At 37.1% G+C, this 26,146-nt stretch overlaps 4 protein-coding genes across 5 annotated transcripts; 2 read left to right on the top strand and 2 right to left on the bottom strand.

Annotated features, from left to right (window-relative positions):
* Positions 1-1,429: 1,429 nt before the first annotated feature.
* Positions 1,430-3,518, top strand: LOC142611238 (cell division control protein 2 homolog C). Its single transcript, XM_075783292.1, has 3 exons — positions 1,430-2,217; positions 2,328-2,466; positions 3,214-3,518. The coding sequence occupies exons 1-3, from the start codon at positions 1,535-1,537 to the stop codon at positions 3,304-3,306; spliced, it is 915 nt and encodes a 304-aa protein (XP_075639407.1). The 5' UTR covers positions 1,430-1,534; the 3' UTR covers positions 3,307-3,518.
* A 2,023-nt stretch (positions 3,519-5,541) lies between these two features.
* Positions 5,542-8,155, top strand: LOC142610376 (serine/threonine-protein phosphatase PP1-like). The gene is made up of 3 exons (XM_075782183.1): positions 5,542-5,710; positions 6,904-7,463; positions 7,654-8,155. Exons 1-3 carry the CDS (start codon positions 5,542-5,544, stop codon positions 7,828-7,830), a joined length of 906 nt encoding a protein of 301 aa, XP_075638298.1. The 3' UTR covers positions 7,831-8,155.
* Positions 8,156-8,611: 456 nt separating this feature from the next.
* On the bottom strand, positions 8,612-13,238 carry LOC142610375 (uncharacterized). Its single transcript, XM_075782182.1, has 7 exons — positions 12,615-13,238; positions 12,306-12,456; positions 12,079-12,204; positions 11,904-11,984; positions 11,412-11,604; positions 11,057-11,327; positions 8,612-9,402 (listed from the first exon to the last, which is right to left on the bottom strand). The coding sequence occupies exons 1-7, from the start codon at positions 12,961-12,963 to the stop codon at positions 9,155-9,157; spliced, it is 1,419 nt and encodes a 472-aa protein (XP_075638297.1). The 5' UTR covers positions 12,964-13,238; the 3' UTR covers positions 8,612-9,154.
* A 610-nt stretch (positions 13,239-13,848) lies between these two features.
* Positions 13,849-25,025, bottom strand: LOC142610680 (mediator of RNA polymerase II transcription subunit 33A-like). 2 transcript variants are annotated; one of them, XM_075782566.1, is made up of 12 exons: positions 24,603-25,025; positions 24,291-24,401; positions 23,158-23,511; positions 21,709-22,025; positions 21,449-21,540; positions 20,992-21,361; positions 19,228-19,438; positions 19,032-19,146; positions 18,038-18,199; positions 15,691-16,351; positions 15,229-15,435; positions 13,849-15,089 (listed from the first exon to the last, which is right to left on the bottom strand). In XM_075782566.1, exons 1-12 carry the CDS (start codon positions 24,899-24,901, stop codon positions 13,996-13,998), a joined length of 3,993 nt encoding a protein of 1,330 aa, XP_075638681.1. In that variant the 5' UTR covers positions 24,902-25,025; the 3' UTR covers positions 13,849-13,995. The 2 variants fall into 2 exon arrangements, with proteins under 2 accessions (XP_075638681.1, XP_075638682.1); XM_075782567.1 differs by having other exon boundaries at positions 24,339-24,401; positions 24,603-25,021.
* Positions 25,026-26,146: the final 1,121 nt, after the last annotated feature.

The raw sequence follows: 26,146 nt of genomic DNA, 5'->3' as shown, positions 1-26,146 counted from the left end.
TTATTTTGTTTCTTAATTGAGTTGGAATAGGCGTATTTGATTTCTTACTAACTAAATGTCATTTGGTTTGATAATTTGTGTATGATGGTTTCGCTGCTTAGAATTTTCAAATGACAGGTGGTAGAAAATAGTTGTAATATTGCAGCTATAAGGTCTCATTTTGCACCTAAGCCCACCAATGGGAAGGGGATAGACCCAAAGAGTCCAATACAATAAATTTATAAAGAGTGATCTAGAAATTTATGTTTCAATAAGTTTTGCTAGTAATAACGTAGGGCTAAAATCATAATAGAAGGAAACTTAAACAATTTGAATAGTGAAGATTGTCCTCGGTCTTAAGCCGAGGTTGGTTCTTATATTTCAATCTCTTGAGGATAGATTACAGATGTTCTTCTTGTGTCTACAGTGTTTCCTTTGTCTCCTTACTTTTTCAATCCCCCTTTCTCCAGGACCATCTTCCCTCTTATACTTCATTCTTCCTTTCATTTCTGCTCTCCACGTGTAGGTCTAAACTGTTAATGTTGATACTTGTCCCATCAGCACCTTCCAGAAGTTTTCAGGTAATAGCTGTAAGGTTAAAAATCATTGTTCAGATATCACTTCCTCATTAATGCAGCTAGAGATTTGGATACAGAGCATTCAATGCAATGGTAGCAGCTTTCTCTTAGATATGTCACAACTGTTCCTGCTTTTTGTGCCCTCGTGAAACATATTTTCATCCACAATACCTCCTAAAAGATCATTTTGGACAATATGACGTACCATCAGATCCTTACTTCATTTAGCCGAGGAGATACTCCTCCTCAGATTACCTCTCTTAGTTTCTTCTGTTACAATTTGCTCGTGGATCTCTAGATCTGACATTTTTATCGCTATCAATCCTTCCTCGGACAAGTAAACAACTTCGGACAAAGTCCATGGTCCAAAAATGCACCTTGAGCCTTAGCAGCTATTCTATTTTGATTCTTAATTGAGTTGGAATAAAACTATTTGATTTGATTATGTGTGTTGGTATAATAATTTGTGTATGGTGCTATGCTTAGAAATTTTAGAAGAGTGCAAGGGCAGCGAACACTTGTAATAACCAAAAAAAAAAAAAAACACTTGTGATATTGCTTGCTATTGGAATTCGAATGCTTAATTTTGTTTTAAGAAAAAAAAACTTATCCAAGCCATGGGTCCAAAATCATTTAAAAAAAAAATTCCATAAATTTTTTTTTTTTTTATAAACTAATGTTTATCTATTAACTTTTACCAAATAAGTAATTCGGTAATTTTGCAAAATAAAGAGGTGGCAGAAGAAGAGAATCAAAAAATTCAAAATTCAAAATTCAAAAGATCAGGAAGGGAGCGAGGGAGGGACAGCCAGCCAAGTCACACGTGTCGAGTGTGCTAAAAAAAATAAAAATAAAAATAAAATAAACAAACCCATCCTCTATCGACTATCGCTCCCTCTTTCCCTCCCCCTTTTTTTATAAATTTGAATCTGCAAATATTTGAGAAAACAAACAGAGAGAAAAGAAAATCGGGAAAAATGGAAAAGTACGAGAAACTGGAGAAGGTGGGAGAAGGAACGTACGGGAAGGTGTACAAAGCTAAAGACAAGGAGAGCGGCGAAGTGGTCGCCTTGAAGAAAACCCGTCTCGAAATGGACGAAGAAGGCGTTCCCCCAACCGCTCTCCGCGAAGTCTCCTTGCTCCAAATGCTTTCCCAATCTCTCTACGTCGTCCGCCTCCTCTGCGTCGAACACTCCCTCAACAAGCACGGCAAGCCTCTTCTCTACCTCGTCTTCGAGTACCTCGAAACCGATCTCAAAAAGTTCATCGACTCTCATCGCAAGTGCGCCAATCCTCGGCCCCTCCCTCCTTCCCTTGTTCAGAGTTTCCTCTACCAGCTCTGCAAGGGCGTCGCCCACTGCCACTCCCACGGCGTTCTCCACCGCGACCTCAAGCCCCAGAATCTGCTGGTCGACAAGGACAGGGGGATTCTCAAGATCGCCGATCTTGGCCTCGGACGCGCCTTCACCGTTCCTCTGAAGAGCTACACGCACGAGATCGTTACTCTCTGGTACAGGGCTCCTGAGGTTCTCCTCGGATCCACTCATTACTCCACCGCTGTTGACATCTGGTCCGTCGGTTGCATCTTTGCTGAGATGGCAAGGCGCCAGGCTCTCTTTCCTGGCGACTCCGAGTTCCAGCAATTGCTTCATATTTTCAGGTCTCTTACAACATTCATTTCATTTGCTTTTGTTTTAATACTAATACTTTAGATTCTTAAATGAAAAAAAAAACAAAAAAAAACAAAAAATTGATTGATTTGACTTTCAGGTTGCTTGGCACTCCCACGGAGAAGCAGTGGGGTGGAGTTACTACTCTGCGGGATTGGCACGCGTATCCACAGTGGGAACCACAGAACTTGGCACGTGCCGTTCCTTCTTTGGGACCTGATGGTGTTGACCTCCTTTCGGTAACGCATTTCTTCCTCTTTCCACCAAATTGCCCTATTGTATAATTCAATTTCCTGCAACCCTTTTTTTGTTTCTCTTATGAATCTATGATGAAAAATTATCATTTTGTCCCAAAACTTTACGCTGTTAGGAAAGACTGAATTTCATCATTTAACTGTTAGAAAACTGTGAATTTAATCATTTAACTATCGTTGTAACATACAATACAATGTAATGCTAATTGCATCTCAATTCTCAAACCATAGAGAATTTCACTCATTCCTTTGGGGTTGTCTCCCTTATCCTTTTGCCTACTCATGCCTTTCACCTTATGTGTAGACTGTAGAAATCAAATTTACATTCTCAAATACTAAGATATGAGACCAGACAAAAGCTTTTTCTTCATTGTTACCGAGGGACAAATAATCTGCTAGCCTTTTAGCATGATCCTAAATCTTCTATTATTTCTCATTCTTGTGACTTTAACTTGTAAAATCTAGCAAAGTTCCTCCTTCTTGGTCTATCTTTTATATAGTTCAGACCCTAGATAGTTGACCTATTTAGATTTATTATTATTTTTAAAAAAAATTTAGCTGGGTACAAACTAATTTAACATGCTGCTGAACCTCATGCTTAGTCTTCTCATTGTTCTTGGAATGCTTCTGAACCTCATGTTAGCTGCATTATGAATGCTAATTATCTATATATGCCCCCTTTTGTTTGTTTCAGTTTTGTGTGATTAACAGTCTTTCTGTTTGTACTTGCAGAAAATGCTTAAATATGACCCAGCTGAAAGAATCTCAGCCAAAGCAGCACTTGACCATCCCTATTTTGACAGCCTTGACAAGTCTCAATTCTGAAATTGTGTTGCCTAGCTTGGAGAATCAGAGATAGGCTGAACTTGTATTTTTCTTGTGGTGTTATATAGTATATGCCGGGAATTTACTTTCATCTGTTTAAGTTGAGAGGCTGACTTTATCAATTGATACTTGGTGAAGTCAGTTGTCATCATCTTGGTGATTTGAACTTTGTTGTATGTGATTTACAACTTAAATCTTACTGTGTTTTTCTATCGGGCAGTTTTTTACTTTTTCTTATTCTTTTAGGTATTAGCCTTTGAGTAATGCTGGGGAGTAAAGCCGCCAGAGTGCAAGGGTGGGGTGTCAGTGGTCTTTGGAGAATTGGAGTTTGGACCAACTGGCACCTTCTCCCTTGTAAATAAGTAGTTTTAATTATCTCATACATGAGATATATGCACGATCTCTCTTGCAAACATGTGGATTCCATACTTAGTAGGAACCACATGATTGTGAGAGAGATGATGTGTATGCCAGATGTACAAGATATTTTCTCATAAATAAGGGATGAAGGGTGATGTATGGGTTCTTGTTGGGAGGAGTTGCTCCATGAAGATCATGATTCTTTCTTGTTGAAAATTTATTATTTCACACTGTTTCATGATTTTTAAGCTTAAGAAGTGCTCCCTTTTTGCAAAATTGTCCACAAAATTTGATCGGAGGAACCATATAGATCTCTCAATTAGCAGTAACAGGATGTGCAATACAGATCTGCTAATGTATAAATAGACTAGAAAGGGTACGGCCCTAGAGAAAGATGTATTATAAGCATATTGTATACAGATGATTACTAAACAGACCCAATTTGCCGCTGTGAATTATAAATTACGCTTGAACATGTTTCCTGAGTCTTGGGTTGTTGTAGACAATCTATGAGACGAAATGCAGCATTATTGTGTCAAAAACCTCATGAGTTGCTTTGTCAATAGAGAGATTGTTTATGGCATATTATTCAGATGACTGTAAGACATATTTGCAGTAGTTCAACATATCAATCAGGCCAAAAATTGCTTTTGCATCTTTGTTCCGTTTAGACTGCTTTTCAGTTGAGAAAGCCACATCAAGAACCAGTTGTGTTGCAGTAAATCTTGTGTACCTCTAGAAAGTTGAAAATGCCTGAGAACTACTTTTCCCTGAACATGTCATCCCCAAGTAGTGGTCTCCCTTCTCTCTTCTCCTCTCATTTACTACATTCCTCCGTGTTGGTAATCCTCATTGGTTTCATATTTATGTTTATAAAAGCAAATGCCATTGCTCAATCTCTTTTTTTCAATATTTAAATCACTATTTTCTAGTGGATGCAGGGAATCTTTGTTTCGAAATGGGTTATGGGTTCCGAATCTTACGATGTGGGCAAATCAAAGCAAGAGATTTAAATCCTCTGCTTGGTACATGAGTTTACGTATAGATCAAGCATACGTGGCTGCACGATGGTTGCATTACTGTTTTTTCTGTTAATGTTTTGTTTTGTTTTTATTAAGGATACTGCATGCTTTCGGGGCTGATGATGTTTGAGAAACTATTAAGAAATAGAAGGAAGAAGGTTGTGGTGGATGAAATATTAGCGTGGTGGTTCAACTAAAACATGATTAGTTGGTAATTGCTTGATTTAGCCAAAAAGAGTAACAGTTAAGCAAGAAGCTTGGCAAGCGTCAACGGTGGATCTTAGTTAGCAACAGTTGCCAGCGATGATGTATAAGTTGTCTATGTCTTCGGTGACAGTAATGCAAGAATTATTTTAAACAAATTCAATTAAGGAAAAAAAAAAAGAGAAGAGAGTAACTGGGTGGAATGGACCATGTAAATCGGAAAAAGGGAGGGGTGCATATTGTTTCTTGTCCACAATAGTTGGCAAAATGTAAAACCTTACATATGACAACCATTCAAGACATAACAAAATGCAGTCACAATATAATGTAAAACCCATATATGTCTCAACTCCTCCTATTCTTTAGCCAAAACTCTTGTCTCTCTCTCTTTCTCTCTCTGTCTCAAAATTTGCTAGCATTGTTAGCTTATCATTACCCCTTTTTCTTTTCTTTTTTCTCTCTAGTCTCTCTATCTGTCGTCATTTTGATTCTGATATATACTATCAACAGCAGAAATACCATCTTCTTTTTTTGTTTTAATTTTTTTTTTTTTTAAAAGGAAGAGGGGAAAAAAAAAACGGATCAGCTGGCTGATAAAGAGGGTAGTAGTGGTAGTAGTAGTGGGAGGAGGGGTGGGGGTCGGAGGGGAATGGATGGATTGGATGGGCTGATAGAGAGGCTGTTGGAAGGAAGGAAGAGTAGGGGGAAAAGGATTCAGCTTGCAGAGTCGGAAATCCGCCAACTTTGCATTACTGTCAAGGAAGTCTTCCTCAGGCAGCCTATTCTTCTTGAATTAGAGGCTCCCGTTAATGTTTGTGGTATGTAAACATTGTTTCATTCACCCTTTTTCTTTCTTCTTTTGTTCATCCTATGATTCCTACCTATCTAATGTTTTGTTTTGTGTAACCAAAAGCATTCCCACCATTTGTTATTGCTTTCAGGAATCTCATTGTCCCGTGTTGTGGCATTTGAGATACAGAATTCGCATAATATGGTAGATTGATTTGCCCCCCCATCCCTTTTAATAATAATTGTTATAAATAAAACCCAACATCATGTAAAATCCCATTTTAATTTTATGCATGAGCATGAAGAACCAGCGTTTTTAACAGATGGGGTTGGGAAATGCCAGCTTCATTATATCAAATTCTACCATCAGATTTGATTTTTAATTTTTGCCATCCTTTTCTTATCGAAAGAAGCCTCCCCAACCGTTCTATGAACATTGTCAAAAGAATTTTATCAGAATTAAATGTCTATATAATTGCATTTATTTTCTTTTGATACAATTAATCTACCATTGATTTATTTTGCAATAGGATCATGATCATTATCGCCATATATGAATTGCTGAAGGAGACAACATCTGTAAAAGAATCCAGTACAAGTTTTTAACAAAGAGACTATAAGAAGGATTCTGAGGTTTCTAACATACTAAAGAAATAAGAAAATTAGAGTCAGTTTACTTTTAGTAACCCTTTTTTTAAAATGGGTGTTGAGGATTGTTGATCTATACAATTTAGCGAGGATTAGAGAGAAAAAAAAGGAGAGAAAATAACACAAAATTAACGTGGCTTGATGGTGTAGCTATGTCCATGTAGCAAAAAGAATAGGGTTTACAACATAACCTCTATTCCAGAGACTAGTATTACCTTTTCGTATCAGAATATGAGGCACCATCTCTAACTACATTGTGCTTAAATAAAGAACCGAACAGTTGATCGATGTTCTTTTCATAAGTCAAATTTCAGATCAAAAGGGTGGAATTTGGTTTGAGAGGTGAGGAATAACTTACTAAGCTGCCTGTACTTGAGTAAATTAAATCCAACACTCAAAACAATGTAAAAAATCATACTCAGGGAATGGTTAGGTGGCTTGTTTGTAAGTATTGAGAAGTGAGAATTTTTATATTTTTATTTTTAGGCTGACATTAGTATCAAGGCTCTTAAAATAATGTTACACAGTATTTGTAGCTAAGGTATAGTATGGTGGCTTTTGTTTGGGTGTGCAGGTGACATACACGGTCAATTTCCAGACCTGTTGCGACTGTTTGAGTATGGTGGTTTTCCACCACATGCAAACTACCTGTTCCTTGGAGACTATGTGGACAGAGGAAAACAAAGCATAGAGACTATATGCCTTCTGCTTGCTTACAAAATCAAGTACCCTGACAACTTTTTCCTCCTTCGAGGAAACCATGAATGTGCATCTATCAACAGAATCTACGGATTCTATGATGAGTGCAAGCGCCGCTTCAGTGTCCGTCTCTGGAAGATATTCACTGAATCCTTCAATTGTTTGCCCGTAGCTGCTGTGATTGATGAAAAAATCTTGTGTATGCATGGTGGGCTTTCACCAGAAATGGAGAGATTGGATCAGATACGAGCTATACAGAGGCCAGTTGATGTGCCAGACCAGGGGCTCTTGTGTGATCTCCTTTGGGCTGATCCTGACAGAGACATTAAAGGGTGGGGTGAGAATGATAGGGGTGTTTCCTACACCTTTGGAGCTGACAAGGTGACTGAGTTCTTGAAGAAACACGATCTTGATCTCATATGCCGTGCTCACCAGGTCTTCCTTTCATCATGTTAAATATGTTGTGAAAGAACACTAAGAAAAGAGTTGTCTCACTGACATTTATTCCGGTTGAATTTATTGTCCTTCGAAAAAGATTACATTGTTTATGTCGCATAAAGAACCTAAACTATACCTAATGAATATATATATGTAGCCTAATAAATTGAAAGAAAATGGTTGACAGGTGGTTGAAGATGGTTACGAATTCTTTGCAGAGAGGCAGCTGGTTACCATATTTTCAGCACCAAACTATTGTGGAGAATTTAATAATGCGGGTGCCCTGATGAGTGTGGATGCAAGCTTGCTTTGTTCGTTTCAGATTCTCAAACCATGGAAAGGGAAAACAGCACATCTGGAATAAAAGTCCAGGCATTGGAGAAGAAAGTTAAAAATAAAACTGTGAACTATAAAGAGAAGAGAATCCTGGTGGAAGACAAAAATATGCAATCTTGCTACAAGATTAAAGATTTATTAGGCTGTGATTTTAAGAGGCGGAGAATTTTGTTTGTAATGATACAGCTATCGTTCATGCAACCAGGGCCGTGTATATAACCCCTTCATCTCATAGGCATAATTTCCTTCTGCTCTTTTTCTTTCTTTTTAAGTTTTACCTTGACGAAAATTGCTTTGTACTCTCAAAACCTTACTGTACACAAATAACAAGTGTAGTATTTGTATTTCTTGTATCTGATCATTTGCTTTACCTTTCATAAAGGGGAAAAAAACAAGGATCTTTGTGAAGAAGAAATACTTAAAAAGCCTTGACAGTTTACAGTTTACAGTTTACTCTCCTGTTATTGTTGTTTTACGTCAACTTTTTCTTAAAATGCTACTTTTCCATTTCATGTCCGATCTTAGGATACACTTTCTTTTGTTCATTGTGACAGCCAAACACTTCTTTCGTAGTTGTCTTACAAAGTTTTCATTATACCTTGATATGCGTTTCTAGGTGAGCTCAAGTTAATGAGCTAGCTTGACAAACCAGTTGAGACAGGCTGAACCCTCAATCAAGCTGAGCACCAACGGTTTGCAAGCAACACAACTTATTTGCAACTATACAGTTATAAATATGAGCACCATATATGAAGGTGAATATGTCAATCCCTCACATTATCAGAAAATATCTATATAAATCTATCATCAGAAAAGAAACATCCATTGTGGCTTTTTTTCATATAATTCCTTGAATGGAATCGTGTACATCATGGCAAACAGACGATTGTGAAACTTATAAGATAATCCCTCATAGGAGAAGGTAGCACAGTAATTCCATCCTATTATCCTGCTACTACTATGTTTGCACTACTGGTAATAGTGATATAAACTCATTCTGTTTAATTGTTCATTAAAAAAGTACACAGAAAATCAGATTTGTTGGGATCTAACTCAGAGAGAGAGAGAGAGATTCACACATAATTTGCTAGATTTCTAATGCTTGGGCATGTCATCCTTGCATCTCAATCAGGCAGCCTATATTTCCCTAAAAGCAAATCTACAAAATTACATAAGAATTACACAGATCAACAAATGATACAACCAAGATCACTCTGAAAGCCTCATGAAAAACCATAGAGTGCACTGAAGCTACCCCATCATGATATATGCAACAGGGCTAGCCAAAAGAAAAGCCAATCCTCTGACAACAGTCTTATAGTGCCCATGGCAAACTAAAGAACAATCTATTTTCAGTTAGACCACACATGAACCAGACCATGCCTGTTACCGGTATATATCTCATTCCGTTCTTCATCATAGAAAAGGGCAGTAATGTCTTCCAAAGCCTCTGCAACTGTGCTTCTCACTCTGGAGTAATCCTGCTTCTTTGAGCTGCCAGCACTGGTGCTACACTCATCACCCTTGGGACTGCCGTTGGTGGCATTTATTTTAGCTAGGCACTTCCCAGTCAAGATGTTGCTGATGTTAATAGACCCAGCTGCATCAAAAAAAGAAAACAGTAAGAAAACATTATGACTCAACCCTCCAAAAATATTCTCCTCATGAAATGAGAACAAAGCAACAAACAGTGATGAACTGACAACTCTGATGCTATATCCATTTTCTTAGTAAGAGACAGATGCAGAAACAGGATAAAACTGCCCATCATTGTTCTTAATCAAGAAAACAAAAGTGGGACAAAGTCAACAAGCTCAACTAAGAATTAATAAAGTTCTAGAAAACATTCACAACTTGCAATTACTCTTTTTTTATCAGTTAAGAATTTTATTTCTAAAGAGCTACCTCATGTATCAATTTGCTATACTACTATGCCCTTGCTAAATGTAACAAAGTCAAAAACCAATGTTCAGCTTTGTCGTCCACTTTAATCCTAATAGACCAGCTAAAACACTAGACATAGAATGGATCACAACAGGCCGTAGTGGCATACAAATAATTCGTACTCAAATCAGGGTTTAGAACAATGAATTTAGCAGAAAAAAAAAACAGTTGTCAATGAGATCAAATGGGGTGCCACACCTCAGGATTTTTTATTTTTTATTTATAAGTAGAAATAGCTATTAAGTTAATACAGCATGGTTCAGTAGAACTACAAGTCAAAGTAAAGCAACCATGTATATCTCTAAACTTTATTTAGTAACCAAGAAAAATTGTTTAGGGCATCATGTACCCCAAGAACATGGCCAAACGCCAAGAGCCTTGTAACTTGACTGTCACCGCCTACTATTTCTAACAGAGACATCTAGGATTCAAATCCCCCATCCCCCTTTGTAACTATCAAATTATTAAAAAAAGAACATGGCCAAAATACCTTTTTTTTAATTTTAATATAACTAACAAGATTTATTCAAAGAAATGAAATACTATTTTAATGCATGAATTATGTGTCAGAGTTCAATTTTGTCCCTAAACTAGTAAACTATCAAGTATGTCAATGAAGTTTTTTAAAGAATTAGTGTTACTTTTGACCCCACTTGCTGTCAAACTAAACTGCTCATAATAAGATCAAAGTTAAGCATAGGGTTGAATCGCTCGATTTACGAAGAAATTTCACAAAAACACTTGATTTCTGAAAGAAGTGTGTGTGTGTGTGTGTGTGTGTGTGTGTGTGTGTGGGGGGGGGGGGGGAGGTTAACATCAAATAATTTTCAAATCTTCATATATTAAATTGACACAATCAATAGTTCAAAAGGATTCTAACCATTAATAAATAGTTTGAGGATGAAATTGAAACTTTGACACATAGTTTAGGAGCCATAATTGTTTTTCTAAATGCATTATAGTTCTCCAACTAACAATATAAATTTTAATTACTCCCATAGAACACCCCCAGTGTACTTGGGTTTGTTTGTGTTTTCAATAAAAATTTCGCTATTTATTTATTTATTAAAAAAAAAAAAACTAACAATATAAATTAGAACCAGGATGGACCTCAACATGACCATATGCAAGCCATTCCCCCCTTCTCTATACAGCTTTTGTATTCAGATGCTCATTCATTTCTTTTTTCAATTATTACCTTTCCATACTTATTTTAGGGGAAAAAAAACTAACAGCTTGGTTGCAAATTTAACAATTGGGGAGCCACCAGGCTAATGAGGCAGGTTCAAGTAAGTCCTTTAGAGCATTACCATTTCCTTCCATCCAATGTTCATCAGAATCAGCCTTGCAGTAAGATATAATAAGATCCTGATCGCTCGTAATATAAATGTTATTTGTGTTGCAGTCTGGATGCCATAAAAGGTGATCCTCAAATGAAGTCACAAGCTCCCCACGAAAGTTCCAAACAGCAACAGTTCGATCTCTGAATGTCAGGAATAACTGGTTCTCATAAAGAAAGATAAATGCAGATGGAGTCATGAACTCAGCTCTGCTAACTTCCATCAGCTCGGCATTTCGAACCTACATTCAAGGGAAATGACACTTAAAAGGTATAGAATAATCAAAGGCTGCAAGCAATCCCCAAAAAAGACAAGGATAACTTACATCGAGAATCTGAAGATTTTCATTTTCTTGCTTGACAAGAAGCTTTTCATTGAATTGTTCAATGAAGTCCACCTTCTTGTTTCGATGAAGTAGATGATTGAATGATTTGAGAACTGTGCCATCTTCTATTGATAGAATCTTAAGAGGAACATGACTGCTAGCTCTATTGAAAATCAATAGCATGATTCCAGGACTGTACAAACAAAATTGACATGATGGGGTAAGGTGAAAACATAAACAGCATGACAGAAAGTAGAAGGCCAGATAAAGCACCCAAACTTGGTAGCTAGTTCGGTTCAGGTGAACCAACAAGAACAACTCAACACACCCCACACACACACTTTCCTAAACACATACATGTGCTTCAAAAGGAATTTTCAACGCTGATAGAATCTAAGAATTCATAGAGTAAAAAGACAAATTCCCAGGCACACACACACACACACTAAATAGCACAGCTGTTTCAAGAGGAGATAGTAAGGAAGAGATTACCTGATCTTGATTTCTTGTACGTGTTTATCCGAAATAGAGTAAAGCATTGTATAATTTTTCAGGTCAAACACCTTGTATATACTGACAATATTTAATTAAACGCCTGTTAGAATCAATAATTAGATAAACATTTAGACATCACAAATTAGAGAAGCATGCACGTTTCGAAACTTACCTATCTTGTGCAGAGTAGGTTAGCACCTTTCCATTAACATCATCAAACTCTACAAACCCAGGCCACTTTAAAGACTCAGACTCAAAAAGAGGAAAACCCGCATCCGGCTTTCCCCTCCGAATGTATCTAGTAGGCAGGAAAATTCAAATAAGAGGAAGAAACATAACACACACACACACAAAAAAAGGGGTGGGTTAAAAGAAAGAAGAATGAAAAGAGGTACATACTCAATCCTTGTGGATCTACATTTCAAAGAACTGAAGTTGTCAGAAGCGTAAACAGAGACAGTAATAAGGGAGTCGTTGTTCTTATTATAAAACAAACTCCGAATGACTTCATCATGACACACATTCAAAAAACATATCCTTTGGTTTGTCTCTGCAGCCAAAAACAAACAAACAAGCCCAAATAATAATAATGTTAAAGATAAAAGGGGGCAAAAGTCTAGGGTTTAGCAGAGTAAATGAAAACCCAATTAATGGAAATTGCAATAGAAAGAGTCAGAGTTGATGGTATTAAAGGAAGGTGGGGGGTACCTCTACTGAAAGCAGCACAGACGCCAGAATGGGCTAAAGCAAAGACAATGTCACGGGCAGCAACAATCTCAATGACTTTGGCTCTCTTCATCAAGAAAGGCAAAACTGGGGAATTGTGGCCCTTCGGATCGTGAGTATCATATTCTTCCATCAAACGCATGTTGCGGAATCTCTCCTGAGCATTGGTGATGGAAAAAGCGCGATTGCGGTTTGAAGAAATCTCGCGGCGGTGAAGTTTCTTAACGCTGTTAATGCACCCGTCTCCTCCTCTTACTCTCTTCTTATTGTTTGCTGTTACCCTTCTGCCCCAGCACGGCGCCGATAACCGATGCCCGGGGCAACCTTCCATTTTTTTCCAAACCCTAAACTCAAAAAAGTCAAAAAAAAAAAAAAAAACCAACACCACCTTACCTTAAAACTGCATAACTCTCTCTTATGTTATGTATCAAATCAAAGGAGAGAGAGATCTGTGAGTGTTGTAAAAACTCTAAATCTATCATTTGTTATGACCAAAGAGACAGATGGAGAGAGTTCTAGGAGAGTAATGAAAGAAGATGAGACTTTTTTGTGATTATTTTTTAAGAAGATAAGAGAAGAGAAAAGAAGAGTTGGGATGGTATGCTATGCTATGCTATGCTATGCTATGGGATAATAATAAATATAATTTAAAAAATAAAAAATAAATAAATATTAATTAAAATAGTATTAGTATTTAGTAGCGTATTACTCAAATCCCGAGGCGATTTCAAATTTTACTCCCTCCCTCCGGCTTTCTTCGCCTACTCTCTCTCTCTCCCCCCAGTTTTTTTTTTTTTTTTTTTGCTAAAAAAAATAAATGAATCCAAAAATAATAAAATACTTTTAGTTTAAAAAAAAAAAAACAAATCACAACAAATATAATTACATAATACTATTTTATTACACTACTACAACTTCAGAACAAAATAGAGGCATTGAAAACTATTAAAATAAATGTTGCTCTTCTTTGAAACTTTGAAAAATACTTACATATCCAAAGCATTCAAAAGTTACTTCTTTTTTTTCCCCCTTGGAATAAAAATAGCACCATTTAAATTTAAATTTTAAAAAAGAAGAAGAAGAATATGGTGCCCTCTATTCCTCCCCTTATAAGCTTTTGAACTAAATGTTGGAGCTTCCATCCTTGGATTTAATTTCCTTGTTGCAAACCAATGGCAAGAAATTTTAATCTTTTCATTAAAATGTAGCATTTTAATTGAATAGAAGGAAAAAATTTTATAAAAAAAATTATGCTAGTCTTGTATAATTCTCATAGTAGACCCCGTATAATACATTGATAAACTGTCAAACTCTCTCTGATTAGTGATTACATTCAACGAATCCTACATTCTTACTTTGAAACTCAGCTAATTACGTTCACTAATTCAGCAACCGATCCTATGGCCGCAGTTCCACCTCTTTCAAGCAGGGAAAGGGCCAGCTCACATTCATGCCACCCTCTCAATCCATTGGCCAATTTTCTCAATGTCTCTAGCTTCACTTCTTGAATCCATGATGGAGTGAAGCTCACCATCAAACCCACTAAACAAGAGAGATAAGCTTTCCAAGTGGCAGGATCACACCCAAGTGAGATGTTACCTTCCAACACCCCTGCCAAAAAATCCATGTGAATCCCAACAATACGAGCCCTTTTACAGAATTCCCATGATGTCAGATTCGCCTCAACACCCCATACAATTGCCCCTGACAAAATCAACAGATATGCCATGGCGTACCCCTCCACTATTAGGGACACAGAGCTCACCTTGTGGAGTCTCTCTTTTCTTGAAGACAGCAGCCAGGTAGGAATAGTATCCCTGAACAATTCCTGAACCAGGTGGACCCCACCCGTTACACATAACAGACTTGCACCTAGTGCGGCCACCTCCCTTGCCCTAGCAGTGGCCAAGGATAATGATGCTTGATTAGACTTCAAGCGAGGGGAGTCCGTGCTTGCCCACCTGGTAGCTAATTCCCCAGCATACTCTGCTACAAGCCCTACAATGACATCATTTACATATTGGACATTGTGTATATTCCGACAAGAGCGAAGGTATAGAAATCCAGGTGCTATAGAAGGACGAATGGCACTGGCAGAGATGGTGCTTCCCAACAGACCATTCACACTGCTTTGATTGCTCAATGAAGAAGTTGATACGTCAAGTGATCCTAGGAATGAGGTGAAGCAGCTTCTCAGGAGTTGTGCAACTGCTTCTTTGTTCTGTCTGAATACAGAACGAGAACATGACACAACTATGAAGTCATGCCAGCGTCGGACCTTTTGAGCCCATAGAGATCCAATTATAGGCATGCTTGGCCAATGGCAACCTGATGCACAGTTCTCCAAGGCCAGCCCAGCTACAGCATGTATGTACTCCATACTCTTGTCAAGTTTAAAAGTAATAGTTAAGCTGACAAGAGCTGCCATCGGCAGTGGAAGTATCAAGTTTGAATTCCCTACAACACACAAGAAAACTTTAGCAACTTAATGCAGAAACCATAATTTAGGCTGTTAAGTCCAATAGTCTTCATTAACAAGAATATTACATTAATTTATAACAATAAATATAAATATAAATAAAGAGGTGCAATCTACCATTGGAACAGCTTGGAACATCAACACCTGCAGCAGCAAGTATTGCTTTTATTTCAGACTCAACTGAGGGAAGAATTGCTGCTGGACTGGGCCAATCTTTTCCATTCATTTGAACTGGTTTCCATATACCACGAGTAACTTCTGCAGAGAAGTAACTAATAATAGCAGCAAGAGATGCAGGCAAAAAATCGACAAGGTCTCTCAGGCCTGCAAACATTCAAGTGTCAGTAAGAGGTATGCTGATGAAGGGAACGTGCATAGGAAGATCCTTAGGTTTTTTTTGAGCACCTATTATTATTATCTAATATTTGGGGATATCAGGAGCAGAAAAAATGTTCAGAAACTAGAAAGATGGATTAACAAGAATCCCAAGAAGGACGGAAAAGGGGGGAAATAAAACACACACACACACACACACACAAAAAAAAAAGGTGAGCCTCAGCTGACAAGCTAGCACTTCACCTGTTGTCAAATCCCGAGATGAAAGCCTTCCATGGGCACAAGCAGTTAGAATTGCCTCAAGAACAAAAGGAATGGCTTCCAATACCTCCCATGCAGGGAGCATAGGTCTCTGGTAAGCATCTTCTCCAGTATTTGCAGGGGAGCCGGATGCATTGCTGCTGCTTGGCGTTGAAGAGTTAACCGACGAGGACCCACTTTTAGTCATTTTCCAGTATATCATACTTAAGATCTTATTAGCAACTTGATGAACAGGATTTCCACTAGAGAGGCCAGCAAGCGTTGAAGCTATACAAGATTTGTTTTGACAATACCAAGCTCGTAATTTTGGATATGAATCAATATATATAGGCTTTCTTGATGCTGACTCAGGCTCGTTTTGATTGCTATTTGTATCAACCTGACACGAGGCAATGCTGCTATTGTGCAATAACAAAAGATACTCCAAAGTAAGCTCCCCTCGAACTACTCCTCCTCTCTCTGAAATGCACTGCTCAAGAGGGGGCCTGTAGAATTTCCACAGACGAAGAAGAAACAGAAACGCTAAAGAAAAAACCATGTAAACTGAGGGCTCATCAGCCTTGCTTGATTTGTTATTTGATGGGGAATTTTGTGACCCAAAGGCCTCACAAAGTGGCATTAATGAAGCTGCAACTTCAGGGACCTGTAGGAGCAGACACATTCAGAGTACATGTATCAACTTGTCATAGTCAATGATACAAACCTGACAAGAAAATTAGGAGTAACAACACAATGTATGTATTCCAACAGAATAGCCATAGAGAGTAGATTAAAAAAAAAAAAAAAATTTAAGACCTTGCTTTAAATATATTCAAATTATGGCTCATTTTAAGTCGGCCCTCAAGCCAACCAAAGAAATAACCATTTTGACCAAACCTTGTTCCACTAACCCACACTTCCAAGCAATAAATGTTTTGAACAAACAGTGGTCCGAAGAGAAGATTTACTAACAATAGCATCATTTAAATCAAATAGTAATGGACAAAATACTGAAGTTTGATGAGTATTGGAGAGGATTTGGGGACAACGTAAAAATCATCACGAAGTCTTTAAGAATTATGCATATATGTAAAAAATGTCGCATAAATTTAGTGAAATCAGTCTCATAGAACCTAAGCTTCCACAACATCCAGAAGATATTTGCAATGCAATTTAATACACCCGTAACTTTACCCACTCTTGTAGACGTTGATTATTCTAGCAAAAAGGCCAAATGGCTAAGAGCAACTACGAATTATGGACAAGTGTGGTTTAGAGCTTCTAGTCTCATTACAGATAGAATTTAGTAGAGATCAAAGGAAAGAAGTCATTTTTTGTAAGGGAAAATTTGGGGGGGGGGGGGGAGTGGACAAATAGTGAAAGAAATTAATTGCGCAAAGGATAAAAATGGCCCACCCTAGTCAAAGGTCTCTCATATAATAAGTTGTGTAATGTAAATGAAAATACAAAATCTTTGCCAAATTGTTCATTAATATTTATTAAGCAACTACTCAATATTTTTCACATAGCCAGTCCCAAACACAAAGATAGGAGGAGGGTTCTGAGTAATGGTTAAGGTAACACTTTTTTTATTGGTAATTTATACACTCAACCAATGGGTTTTGAACCCACGACCTTACCCTCCTGCTTATAATGGGAGAAGGAAGTGTCATTGGAACCAGAGCTCATTGGCTCAAACCTTAGAAATCCACTAAGTGGTTGGGATTTAGACATCAAAGAGAGGGACAGACTTGAGTATTTGCCACAACATAGAACCATATAATTGATATTGCCACTAACAATTAATAAAAGAATCTAACGGTGTGCATAACAAGCATTGATTCAATAGTCCACACTGTGCCAAAATAGTAACCACATTTATGCCCCAAGTCTTGAAGCAAAATAATCAGGTCATCAAAACAAGAAAGTAGGAAGTGACAATATCGTTTCTAGATCTGATAATTATATCCAAAATAAATGGGAACTCATATGTGCTGATGAAGGAATAAATTATAATTTTCATATGAACACAGCAAGAAACTTTAACTTCAAAAAAATGAAGGGGATAATATCATCAGTGATATTTATCTCTTACTTTTCATTTTGTATATCAAGAATTCGATCAAAATGATTAAGGAAAACCACTTTTTTCTGGTTTTCATGCTACACACTTCTTCAATGTTATGATTCCTATGGCTAGGTAGCAATGCCCCACTTGTTATGAACCGGGATTATGACAGCAAATTGTGTGAGGTTGTGAGTCAATATGAGACCATAACATCAAGAGCCTATGCATATAAAACTCAGATCATCAACCTAGAGCCATAAAATATAAAATAGAAGTACTTACCATACCATGCAAAGAAAGTATATGAACAGTATCAATAGCAGAAGCTCCAAAAAGAAGAGCACTTAACATGGACATATAATCAATTAAGTGGCTGCCTGGTCCAGTATAACTAGGAGGAACTGGGGGAGAAAGAAGCTTGACCACAAAGTGCACCACATGTTCCTGCCAAGAAAACAAGTGATTCAAAAGTAAATACAAAGTCAATTTCTTCAAGAATAAAGAGAAGGGGGGTGGGAGTACAAAGTAAAAAAGGAGTAAGTTCAAAGTAGCATAAAAGGAGGACAAAAATTCAAAGGACATATATTGATTCCAGGTAAGGGCTATGCTGTGCATGTGGTGCTTTAAACTGCCAGGAGTATAAATGGTTTCAGCTAAGGTTGAGGCAAATTTTTTTTTTTTGAACGAATTAAGAACTAGTTTTCTTGTTGCTTTAACTCAAAAGCATAAGGGAGTCAAGTATGGGTATACTTGTTTGATTTATACTAACAAAATACCAATTGTCCGAAAAGCTTGAGCTATTAGGAAATGGACCAAATGGTGAATCCAATCATTTAATTATAATTCTAATACTAATAAACTACCAATTGTTCGAAAAGCTTGAGCTATTAGGAAATGGACCAAATGGTGAATCCAATCATTTAATTATAATTCTAATACTCTCCCTCACTTGTGGGCCCAGGTCCCCCTTAATAAATGGGGCCCAACATGTGGGATTTTTAAGTTTTTAAATGGGAAATAAAGTGGAACAAGGTTTGAACTAAGACCACCTAATCTGATACCATAATAAATTTTAGAATATCTCAAAATTTTAAATTATTAGGAAATGGTGAATTTGACATTTAACCATAATTTTACTATGTACAAACTCTATTAGTATGGGAAATAATTCATGAAATATATAATCAATTATAAAGACATAAAGCACCTCTGGGTGAGACTACAATAGAAGAGGACTTCAAAAATTTCCAAGATCCAATATCACCAGTGATGCTACCTGAATGTTCCATCCACGGCTGACAGATGCACCGCATAGAATCTTTGCCGCTGCTGACTTCTCTTCCTCTGACCCATTCAGAGCTATATAATATAATTTCTCTATCTCCGCTAAACTAGAATAGGGAAAATGGAGAAAATTATTCACGCCAGTAGTTTCTAGTACTAGAGTTTAGCAAACAAAAACTTTGTTATACCTTGAAGCAGGAGTCTTTATAAGGGAATTTATTAGAGAAGCATTTAATGGTGCTCCTTCCATAAACGTTGACCAAGGGGATATTTCAACTGGCAATGAATCTAACAGTGAGATTATTGATGCAGACACATAACCAGGCCAAAAATATGCTGATGTGTCAATTAAATTTCTTGCAATGCAAGCTTCCACTATGAGGTGCCTCATGTTCACTCCTGAAAGCATAAACAATAAATTGCGAAAAGATTACAGAAAGCACTAGACAAAGTGACTAGGCAGTAAACTAAACCCATGTATGTGTAATGTATGAATTAAGTATTGCTCTCATGTTATAAGAAGTTGAGATCACAAGTGAATTATATGCTTCCCCAAAGCACCTGCTCTTAAAGGCGATGGAACCCAATCATTGAGAATTTGAGAATGGAGAGGAGATTAGAAGGTGGGAAGCGACTTTATTTATCTATGGGGAGGTCGGGTAACGGGTTACATTATTTAAGAGCACTCTCTCCAATTTTCCAACTTATTTCCTTTCTTTATTCCCTATTCTTACTTCTGTGGCCAATGTATTGAAAAGATTTAGAGATATTTTTTATGGAGCAGTTTAGGAGAGGGGTCCAAGTTCCATCTAGTACATTGGACTAAGATTTGTACACCTCTTCAAAAGTGTCAGGAATCCGATATGCTTTAATTAAGTCCTTTTTAAGGAAATGGCTGTGGAGGAAAGTTTTTGAGTGGGGGTCACTTTGGAGGATGGTGGTTGAGGTGAAGTATGGAAGTGCTTGGGGTGGGTGGGGCACCAAGGAGGTGATGGGCCCGTATGGAGTGAGTCTTTGGATATATGTTACATGGGAGTAGGCATCATTACCACAATTTATTCAGTATGAGGTGGGTGATGGATCTAGAGTGAAATTTTGGCATGATAGGTGGTGCGGGGACAAATCTTAAAGGAGGCATTTCTGGTGTTATTTGGTTTAGTCGGTATAAAGAGGCTTCGGTATCGGATCTTATGAAATTCTGCAACAGTGCCTACAGTGGAATTTAAATTTTGTCAGAGCTATGCAGGATTGGGAGTTGGAGCCAATGGGATTTTTTTATGAACTTAATCTGCTCTACTCCTGTGAGAAGGAGTGGGAAGAATATGTTCTGTTGGAGGGCAGCTAAAAGACTGGGATTTGAGGTCAGCAGGTATCATCACTCTTTGATTTATATGGCTGATCTGTCTTTTCTCTAAAGAAGCTTTGGATGCCTAAAGTTGCTTTCTTCACATGGACTGCAGCTTTGAGCAAAATCTTGATGATAGATAATCTGTGAAGGAGAAGCTTGGTTGCGATTGACTGTTGCTATATGTGTAAATGTAGTGGGGAGATTGTGGACAACTTACTCTTTCACCATCCCATAGCTATAGTGTTATGGTCTATGGAGTTTGGGTTGTTTGGAGTTTACTGGGTTATGCCAGACAGTGTTGTGCAGTAATTGGCTTCTTGGCAAGGTCAGCTTGGGCAGCATCAGAATATAGCTATTTGGAAAGCCGTCCCGCATCGTTTGATGTGGTGCATTTGGAGGGAACATAATGCTTAAGCCTTTTCTTTTCAAAACTTTGTTTGATTAGCTGTTAGCTTTAGGATCTTTTTCTATGTGTTCTTTGTTGTATATGCTTGATTCTTGTACTTTGAGAGCTTTATTTTTTGGTTCCCCTGTATACTTCCTGTGTGCTTGGGATTCTTTCTTTCATCAATAAGATTGTCATTTATCAAAAATAAAAACATACCTGCTCTTATAGAAGTATCAACATGACTGCCTCCACCTACAATATTCCTTTCATTCTTGCCACTAGAAATGAAGCTAGCTGCTTTTCTAGCTGCACTATTAGCTGCATCAACAACTAATGCAGGAGGGTATAAAAGGCTAGAAAAGTGTCCAAGGACCTGGAGAGAGGAAATCAATCCGTCTTTCCTTGAAGCAAGAGCCTTGCCATTCATTTTATGTCCGTATGCAGACTCAACATGTCCAGTAGCAGTAGCTTGAGAGAATTTGGCCTCATCCTCCAAAACATTAGCAATTGCCAAGGGGACGATAGACAAAAGGACACAAAGACGGGCCTCAAGATGTGGAATTGGACCTTCTGGAGGATCACGTTCCTGTAACAAAGCATGGAAAGAGCAAATATCAGATTAACTGTATTTATTTTTTCATGATAAGAAATGTTAACATGGACTAGTCTCAACTCGTTGTACAAGCCGAAGGGCTGAAAGCCAGAGCGCCAGGAAGGTTTCTTGCCAGCTTGCCTGGTTAAATACTTGGAGTGTCTTAATTGACTCTGCAGTTAGGCCATCAAAGGTAGGTTATAATTGATTCCTTGCACTTATCAAACAAATTATGCTCTTTTATTTTAAATGCGATTTGTGCCTGTGTGCATGCACATGCACACACACACAATTGAAATTGATCTGAAAAAATTTCAAGGTATACTCTTGAAGAGAATAACCTGCTAGTACATCAACAGCAGATTTGATAAGGAGTTGTTTCCCATCCATTGCATTCTCCATGTAAATATCAAAAGGAACCCAACATGCAGACCGGCCAAATTCAGAGTGGAAGCAAGGCGATGGCTTACATGATGCAATATTGACAAGCATCCTAGTGAGTTGGCGCTTGTTTAACGGGTATTCAAAGCCCAAAACTCTTTGTATGTTGCCAGATAATTTTGCCAATAATTGGTTGGCTGAATTAAACTTTGATGATACCAATTCATGGGCTTCAAGAAAGCGCAGCCTCTGCAGGAGGCCATTGAACTTTTCAGGCCTTTTAAGTAAAAGAAAACAAGACAAAAGGGATGATACATATCAGCTTCTCCATGAAGATTGTTTTACACAAAAGAACATTTACGTCTGTACTTGTGTGTGTGCACAATCATTCACATATACAACTGCAAATAACATTAGCAGATGGATAGCATCATACACATATGTAGTTAAACAAAAAATCCCTTACAATTCAAAACGTATTACATAGACCAATAATTATGTATAAGAAGAATGATTACGATCATATTCTATCCTTTCTACAATGCCAATAGACAAAGTCCTTCATCTGCATTTCATAGACCAATAATTGTGTATACAACTGCAAATAACATAAAAAAAGTGGAAAAGAAATATGTTTCCTGCCCTTTCTATTCCTCATCTGTTTTTAAGAGTGTGACAGAACAGCTATTGGCCTCCCTTAACTTCTTACTCACTAGATATTGTTTAAGCTATCAATCATTTCTACTCCCTCCAACAAAAGCACTATGCTGTTACACCTGTTAGACCCAAATCTTAGTGAAGTCCATTATAAAAGAAGAAGTTCATTTTCGATTATCAAACAATCTCCTCAAGGAACATCCCTATGTTCTGTGACTGATTTGATCGATTTATGTAATCTTTTGTGATTGATTGTATGGACCCCAGTTGTATACTCCCTGTATACTTGAGCAACTCTATATTTTTTATATCAATAAAATTGATTTGAGCTCGAATAATATTAAATTCATGCATTATTCATGAAGCCTTCAAGCAAATGGAAAAGTACAGGATACAAGATTTCTATTAAGACCGAAAATTTAAAAACGTGGTCCAGAAAACACGATCCATTCAGAAACAATATCCATCAACTGAAGAATTCAACCTGAGTACATGCTAAAGTTTTTAGATATTACCTAGCCTGGAGTAAATATATATAGTTCTATATATTATTCCACTTGGAAAATCGGATCAAAGATGAGCAAATAATAGAAAATCGTGGATTAAAATATGCACTACCAGAGCATTGCAAGGCAAACAATGTATGTAAAACTTAAAGAGTTGAATATTTGGGGGGAAAATACATGATATAATTCTAATAACATCAAAGGGAGCTCACAAGAAGACAAACAATACAATAATGGCATACATACATGTTCAAGTGAACAAGGCGGAGTATAACCATAGATTTTCTGCTTTCCGTTAGTTTTCCCAACACCTCTATGGCCATAAATGAATTCATCCTCCTCATCTGTTCATGATGCTCATTGCCTTTAAAATCAGGGCTTCCTCTAAAATCAATGTCCATATCAAGGTGCTCTGTGCTTCTGACTGCTACACTAGGTCTCTCTATAGGTGTCATTCGCAAGCCCCAATCATCCAATGTGCTATCAATCAAACCAATGACAATACTGAAAAAGAACAACACAAATGCATGTCCAACCTCCAGAACACGAACTTTATATGTCTGAGATAGTTGAAGGGCAACATCAACAGATTTTATTATCCTGAAAGATAGCAAAGCATGTACTCAAAAATTTGTTGGTTGATTGATAGTGAGATGTACTAGCAAGACTATGGTACTGAAGCAAGGCATTTCAACCATTGTCTAGCCACACAGCATGGAAAAAAAATAATAACAAAGAATGGAAATGGCTGCATTCCCAATTATTGTATGCGTAGATGCCACTGGTTCGCAACCATGCATGTTATTATATGTCATTGAAACATATGCATTCATACACATTATGGATACAACTGGTTAAACCAAGGAAACTGAATATTTTGCAGGAAGTTGGAATTGCTATGACCTCCTTGGCAAATGCATTCATCACCATGGGCCTATTTAAATTGTATTTATCAAATAATAAAATCCACATATTATGGAGAATGAATTATAGAAAATTGGAATCTTGTGGAAAAAAGTACATGTAGTAGAGGTTAAAAAATTTCTCTGATCATAACGAACGGCCCCGAAAAGGATAAATTAAGTGTCAAATGTACAGAAAGGGCAGTCCTACATTTCCCTTAATTTCAGGAAGCATCAATAACAAAGAAAGAAACATAGAAAAGTTATGACTAGGGACAGTTAAGGGTTGAAAGAAAACCCATAGAAAAATGCTAAAACGAATGTAAGTGGTGCAATGGTGCTACTTCAGCAACATAATAAATAAATGTATGAATTACTTGTTCATGACTGGTGAGACATCAATTTGTAAAGCTTATGTAACTAATAAAAAGCTCATAAGAATTAAAGCAAGAATGAAAGTAAGATTAAGACACTTACTTGTCTTTGTAAGCATCTTCACTGAGTGGATAAAACAAAAATGCATACCGGCTCAGAAGTTCAAGATAGAGTCTATACGCCTTGGGCTGAGACCGTCGATTTGGAAGTACCCTGAAATGCATATACACTTGCAGCTAAGTCAAGGTATAAAAAAATAGATCTTGCAAAAACAATCAAGAAATTATTTATGATGATGATGATGATGATTGATTTCTAAACAAACTCTTGCGCTCTATAGAAACAGTGCCTAAAGTAAATTTCAAATTGATGAGTGGTAAGTGAATCTAAAAGATGTGGAAATCGACGAGATACCTAGAAGTGAGGAGAGAGAGGAGTTGGAGTGGGTAGAGGAGGCGAGAGGAGAGAGCTTGTTCGATGAATTTCCAGAGTGAAGAAGAAGAAGAAGAAGAAGAAGAAGAGCAGAGATGGGAGACCAAGAGTTGCCCTAACTCAGGACTGGGAAGCCGAACTTGCCAAGACCTTAAGCATTTGGCAACTTCCATAGCAGAAACGAGAGTGGTCTCATTACGCTGCTCGCACCTCTTCAATGTCTCCAATACACCTTCCTCGAACCCACTCAACTCGCTTTGGGTCTCGAACTCGCTCCCCATTTTTCAATCTCTCTCGTTCACAGATTCATGTATCACACCTTTTGGTTTTGCGGGAGTGTGTATAATAATAAAGACTGTTGCCTATTTTGCTCTTCAAAGTTTTGAAACAGTCCCGGAAGAGAGAGAGAGAGAGAGGGAGAGAGCAGTTAGCAAGTGCTTATTATCCAAAGCTCATTCAGTGTGTAAATGTGGTAGGTGGTAGTGAGAGCGGTAATAACTAAATAAGTGGTAAGTGGTGACTTGGAGTTTCCTTCTCCTTCACCTAGCAAGAAGGTACAAAATTAATAAAAAAAGTAAAAAAGTATTTTGGGTTCCTACATTTTGGGTCAATTCTTATTTTGGTTTCAAAATTAATTTCATTATTAATTTCATTACTAATGTCATCATTAAAAAAAGAAAATTGATTCTATTTTGGTACATACTGTCAGTCCACTAACGAAAACCTCCTACGTGGCAAACATAATGCTCTGCTTGCTGATATGGCCCAAACATTACTATTAAAATATTATTTTAAAAAATTATTTAGCATTTTTAAATGTCACGTCAGCATTTAAATTATAAAAATTTGAATTCCTCAATTTGAATTTGAATTTGAATTTTTAAAAAAAAAAACAATTTTTCTTTTACTTTTTTTAAACAAAAATTTTACTTTCTTTTAAATAAAATATATATTTTTTAATTTCAATCTCTAAGATTCATATTCTTAGCAAATTAATCCTTATTTTCTTATAATTTTCTGTCTTTCTTGTACTTTCTTTGTAATTTAACACATCAAAACAAAATAAATTAATTAAACGTATTTCTTGTCTTTTATTTTATTTTATTTTTATTGCTTTTGTTATTTTATTCTTTCTTGTTCTTCCCCATGATCAATCTCCAGCAAAGAACCAAATCCCAAACCCAAATCTCAACCAAACGCCAAACCCATATCTCCAGCAAAGCAAACCTTATCCTTCAAAACCATAAATTTTCTTGGAAAACAAACACAAGAAAACCCACAGGAAAAACAAACAAAAATCCCCAAATCACCACCACCAAATCAAAGAACATGAATATCAAATCCAAGCAAAAGAATAGGAACCCAACATCCAGTAAAGCACCACCACATATCGGAGTTTGGCAGATTAGAGGAGATGAGATTTTGAGATTAAAGAGAGAATTTGGGTCTGAGAGTGATTCTGTCGAGAGTGAAGAGAGAAAGATACAGAGAAGATGATGATGAATCTAGATACACCCAATGCTGGG

The sequence above is a fragment of the Castanea sativa genome, chromosome 9 (genome assembly GCF_040712315.1).
Source record: "Castanea sativa cultivar Marrone di Chiusa Pesio chromosome 9, ASM4071231v1".
In the NCBI taxonomy this organism is placed as follows: Eukaryota; Viridiplantae; Streptophyta; class Magnoliopsida; order Fagales; family Fagaceae; genus Castanea; species Castanea sativa.
The sequence above is the reverse complement of the archived record's forward strand: the minus strand, read 5'-3'. Positions and strand labels throughout refer to the sequence as shown.

Bases quoted from the DNA above. Each gene is read 5' to 3' on its own strand.
- LOC142611238 (XM_075783292.1), top strand. From the start codon at position 1,535: ATGGAAAAGTACGAGAAACTGGAGAAGGTGGGAGAAGGAACGTACGGG. The intron at 2,218-2,327 runs GTCTCTTACAAC...TTTGACTTTCAG, and splicing joins CAATTGCTTCATATTTTCAG to GTTGCTTGGCACTCCCACGG. The intron at 2,467-3,213 runs GTAACGCATTTC...TTGTACTTGCAG, and splicing joins ATGGTGTTGACCTCCTTTCG to AAAATGCTTAAATATGACCC.
- LOC142610376 (XM_075782183.1), top strand. From the start codon at position 5,542: ATGGATGGATTGGATGGGCTGATAGAGAGGCTGTTGGAAGGAAGGAAG. The intron at 5,711-6,903 runs GTATGTAAACAT...TTGGGTGTGCAG, and splicing joins GGCTCCCGTTAATGTTTGTG to GTGACATACACGGTCAATTT. The intron at 7,464-7,653 runs GTCTTCCTTTCA...AATGGTTGACAG, and splicing joins TCATATGCCGTGCTCACCAG to GTGGTTGAAGATGGTTACGA.
- LOC142610375 (XM_075782182.1), bottom strand. From the start codon at position 12,963: ATGGAAGGTTGCCCCGGGCATCGGTTATCGGCGCCGTGCTGGGGCAGA. The intron at 11,985-12,078 runs GTAAGTTTCGAA...AAATATTGTCAG, and splicing joins ACCTACTCTGCACAAGATAG to TATATACAAGGTGTTTGACC. The intron at 11,328-11,411 runs GTAAGTTATCCT...CCTTGAATGTAG, and splicing joins AAAATCTTCAGATTCTCGAT to GTTCGAAATGCCGAGCTGAT.
- LOC142610680 (XM_075782566.1), bottom strand. From the start codon at position 24,901: ATGGGGAGCGAGTTCGAGACCCAAAGCGAGTTGAGTGGGTTCGAGGAA. The intron at 24,402-24,602 runs GTATCTCGTCGA...TATGCATTTCAG, and splicing joins CTCTCTCTCCTCACTTCTAG to GGTACTTCCAAATCGACGGT. The intron at 16,352-18,037 runs GTAAGTACTTCT...CTGCTCCTACAG, and splicing joins TACTTTCTTTGCATGGTATG to GTCCCTGAAGTTGCAGCTTC.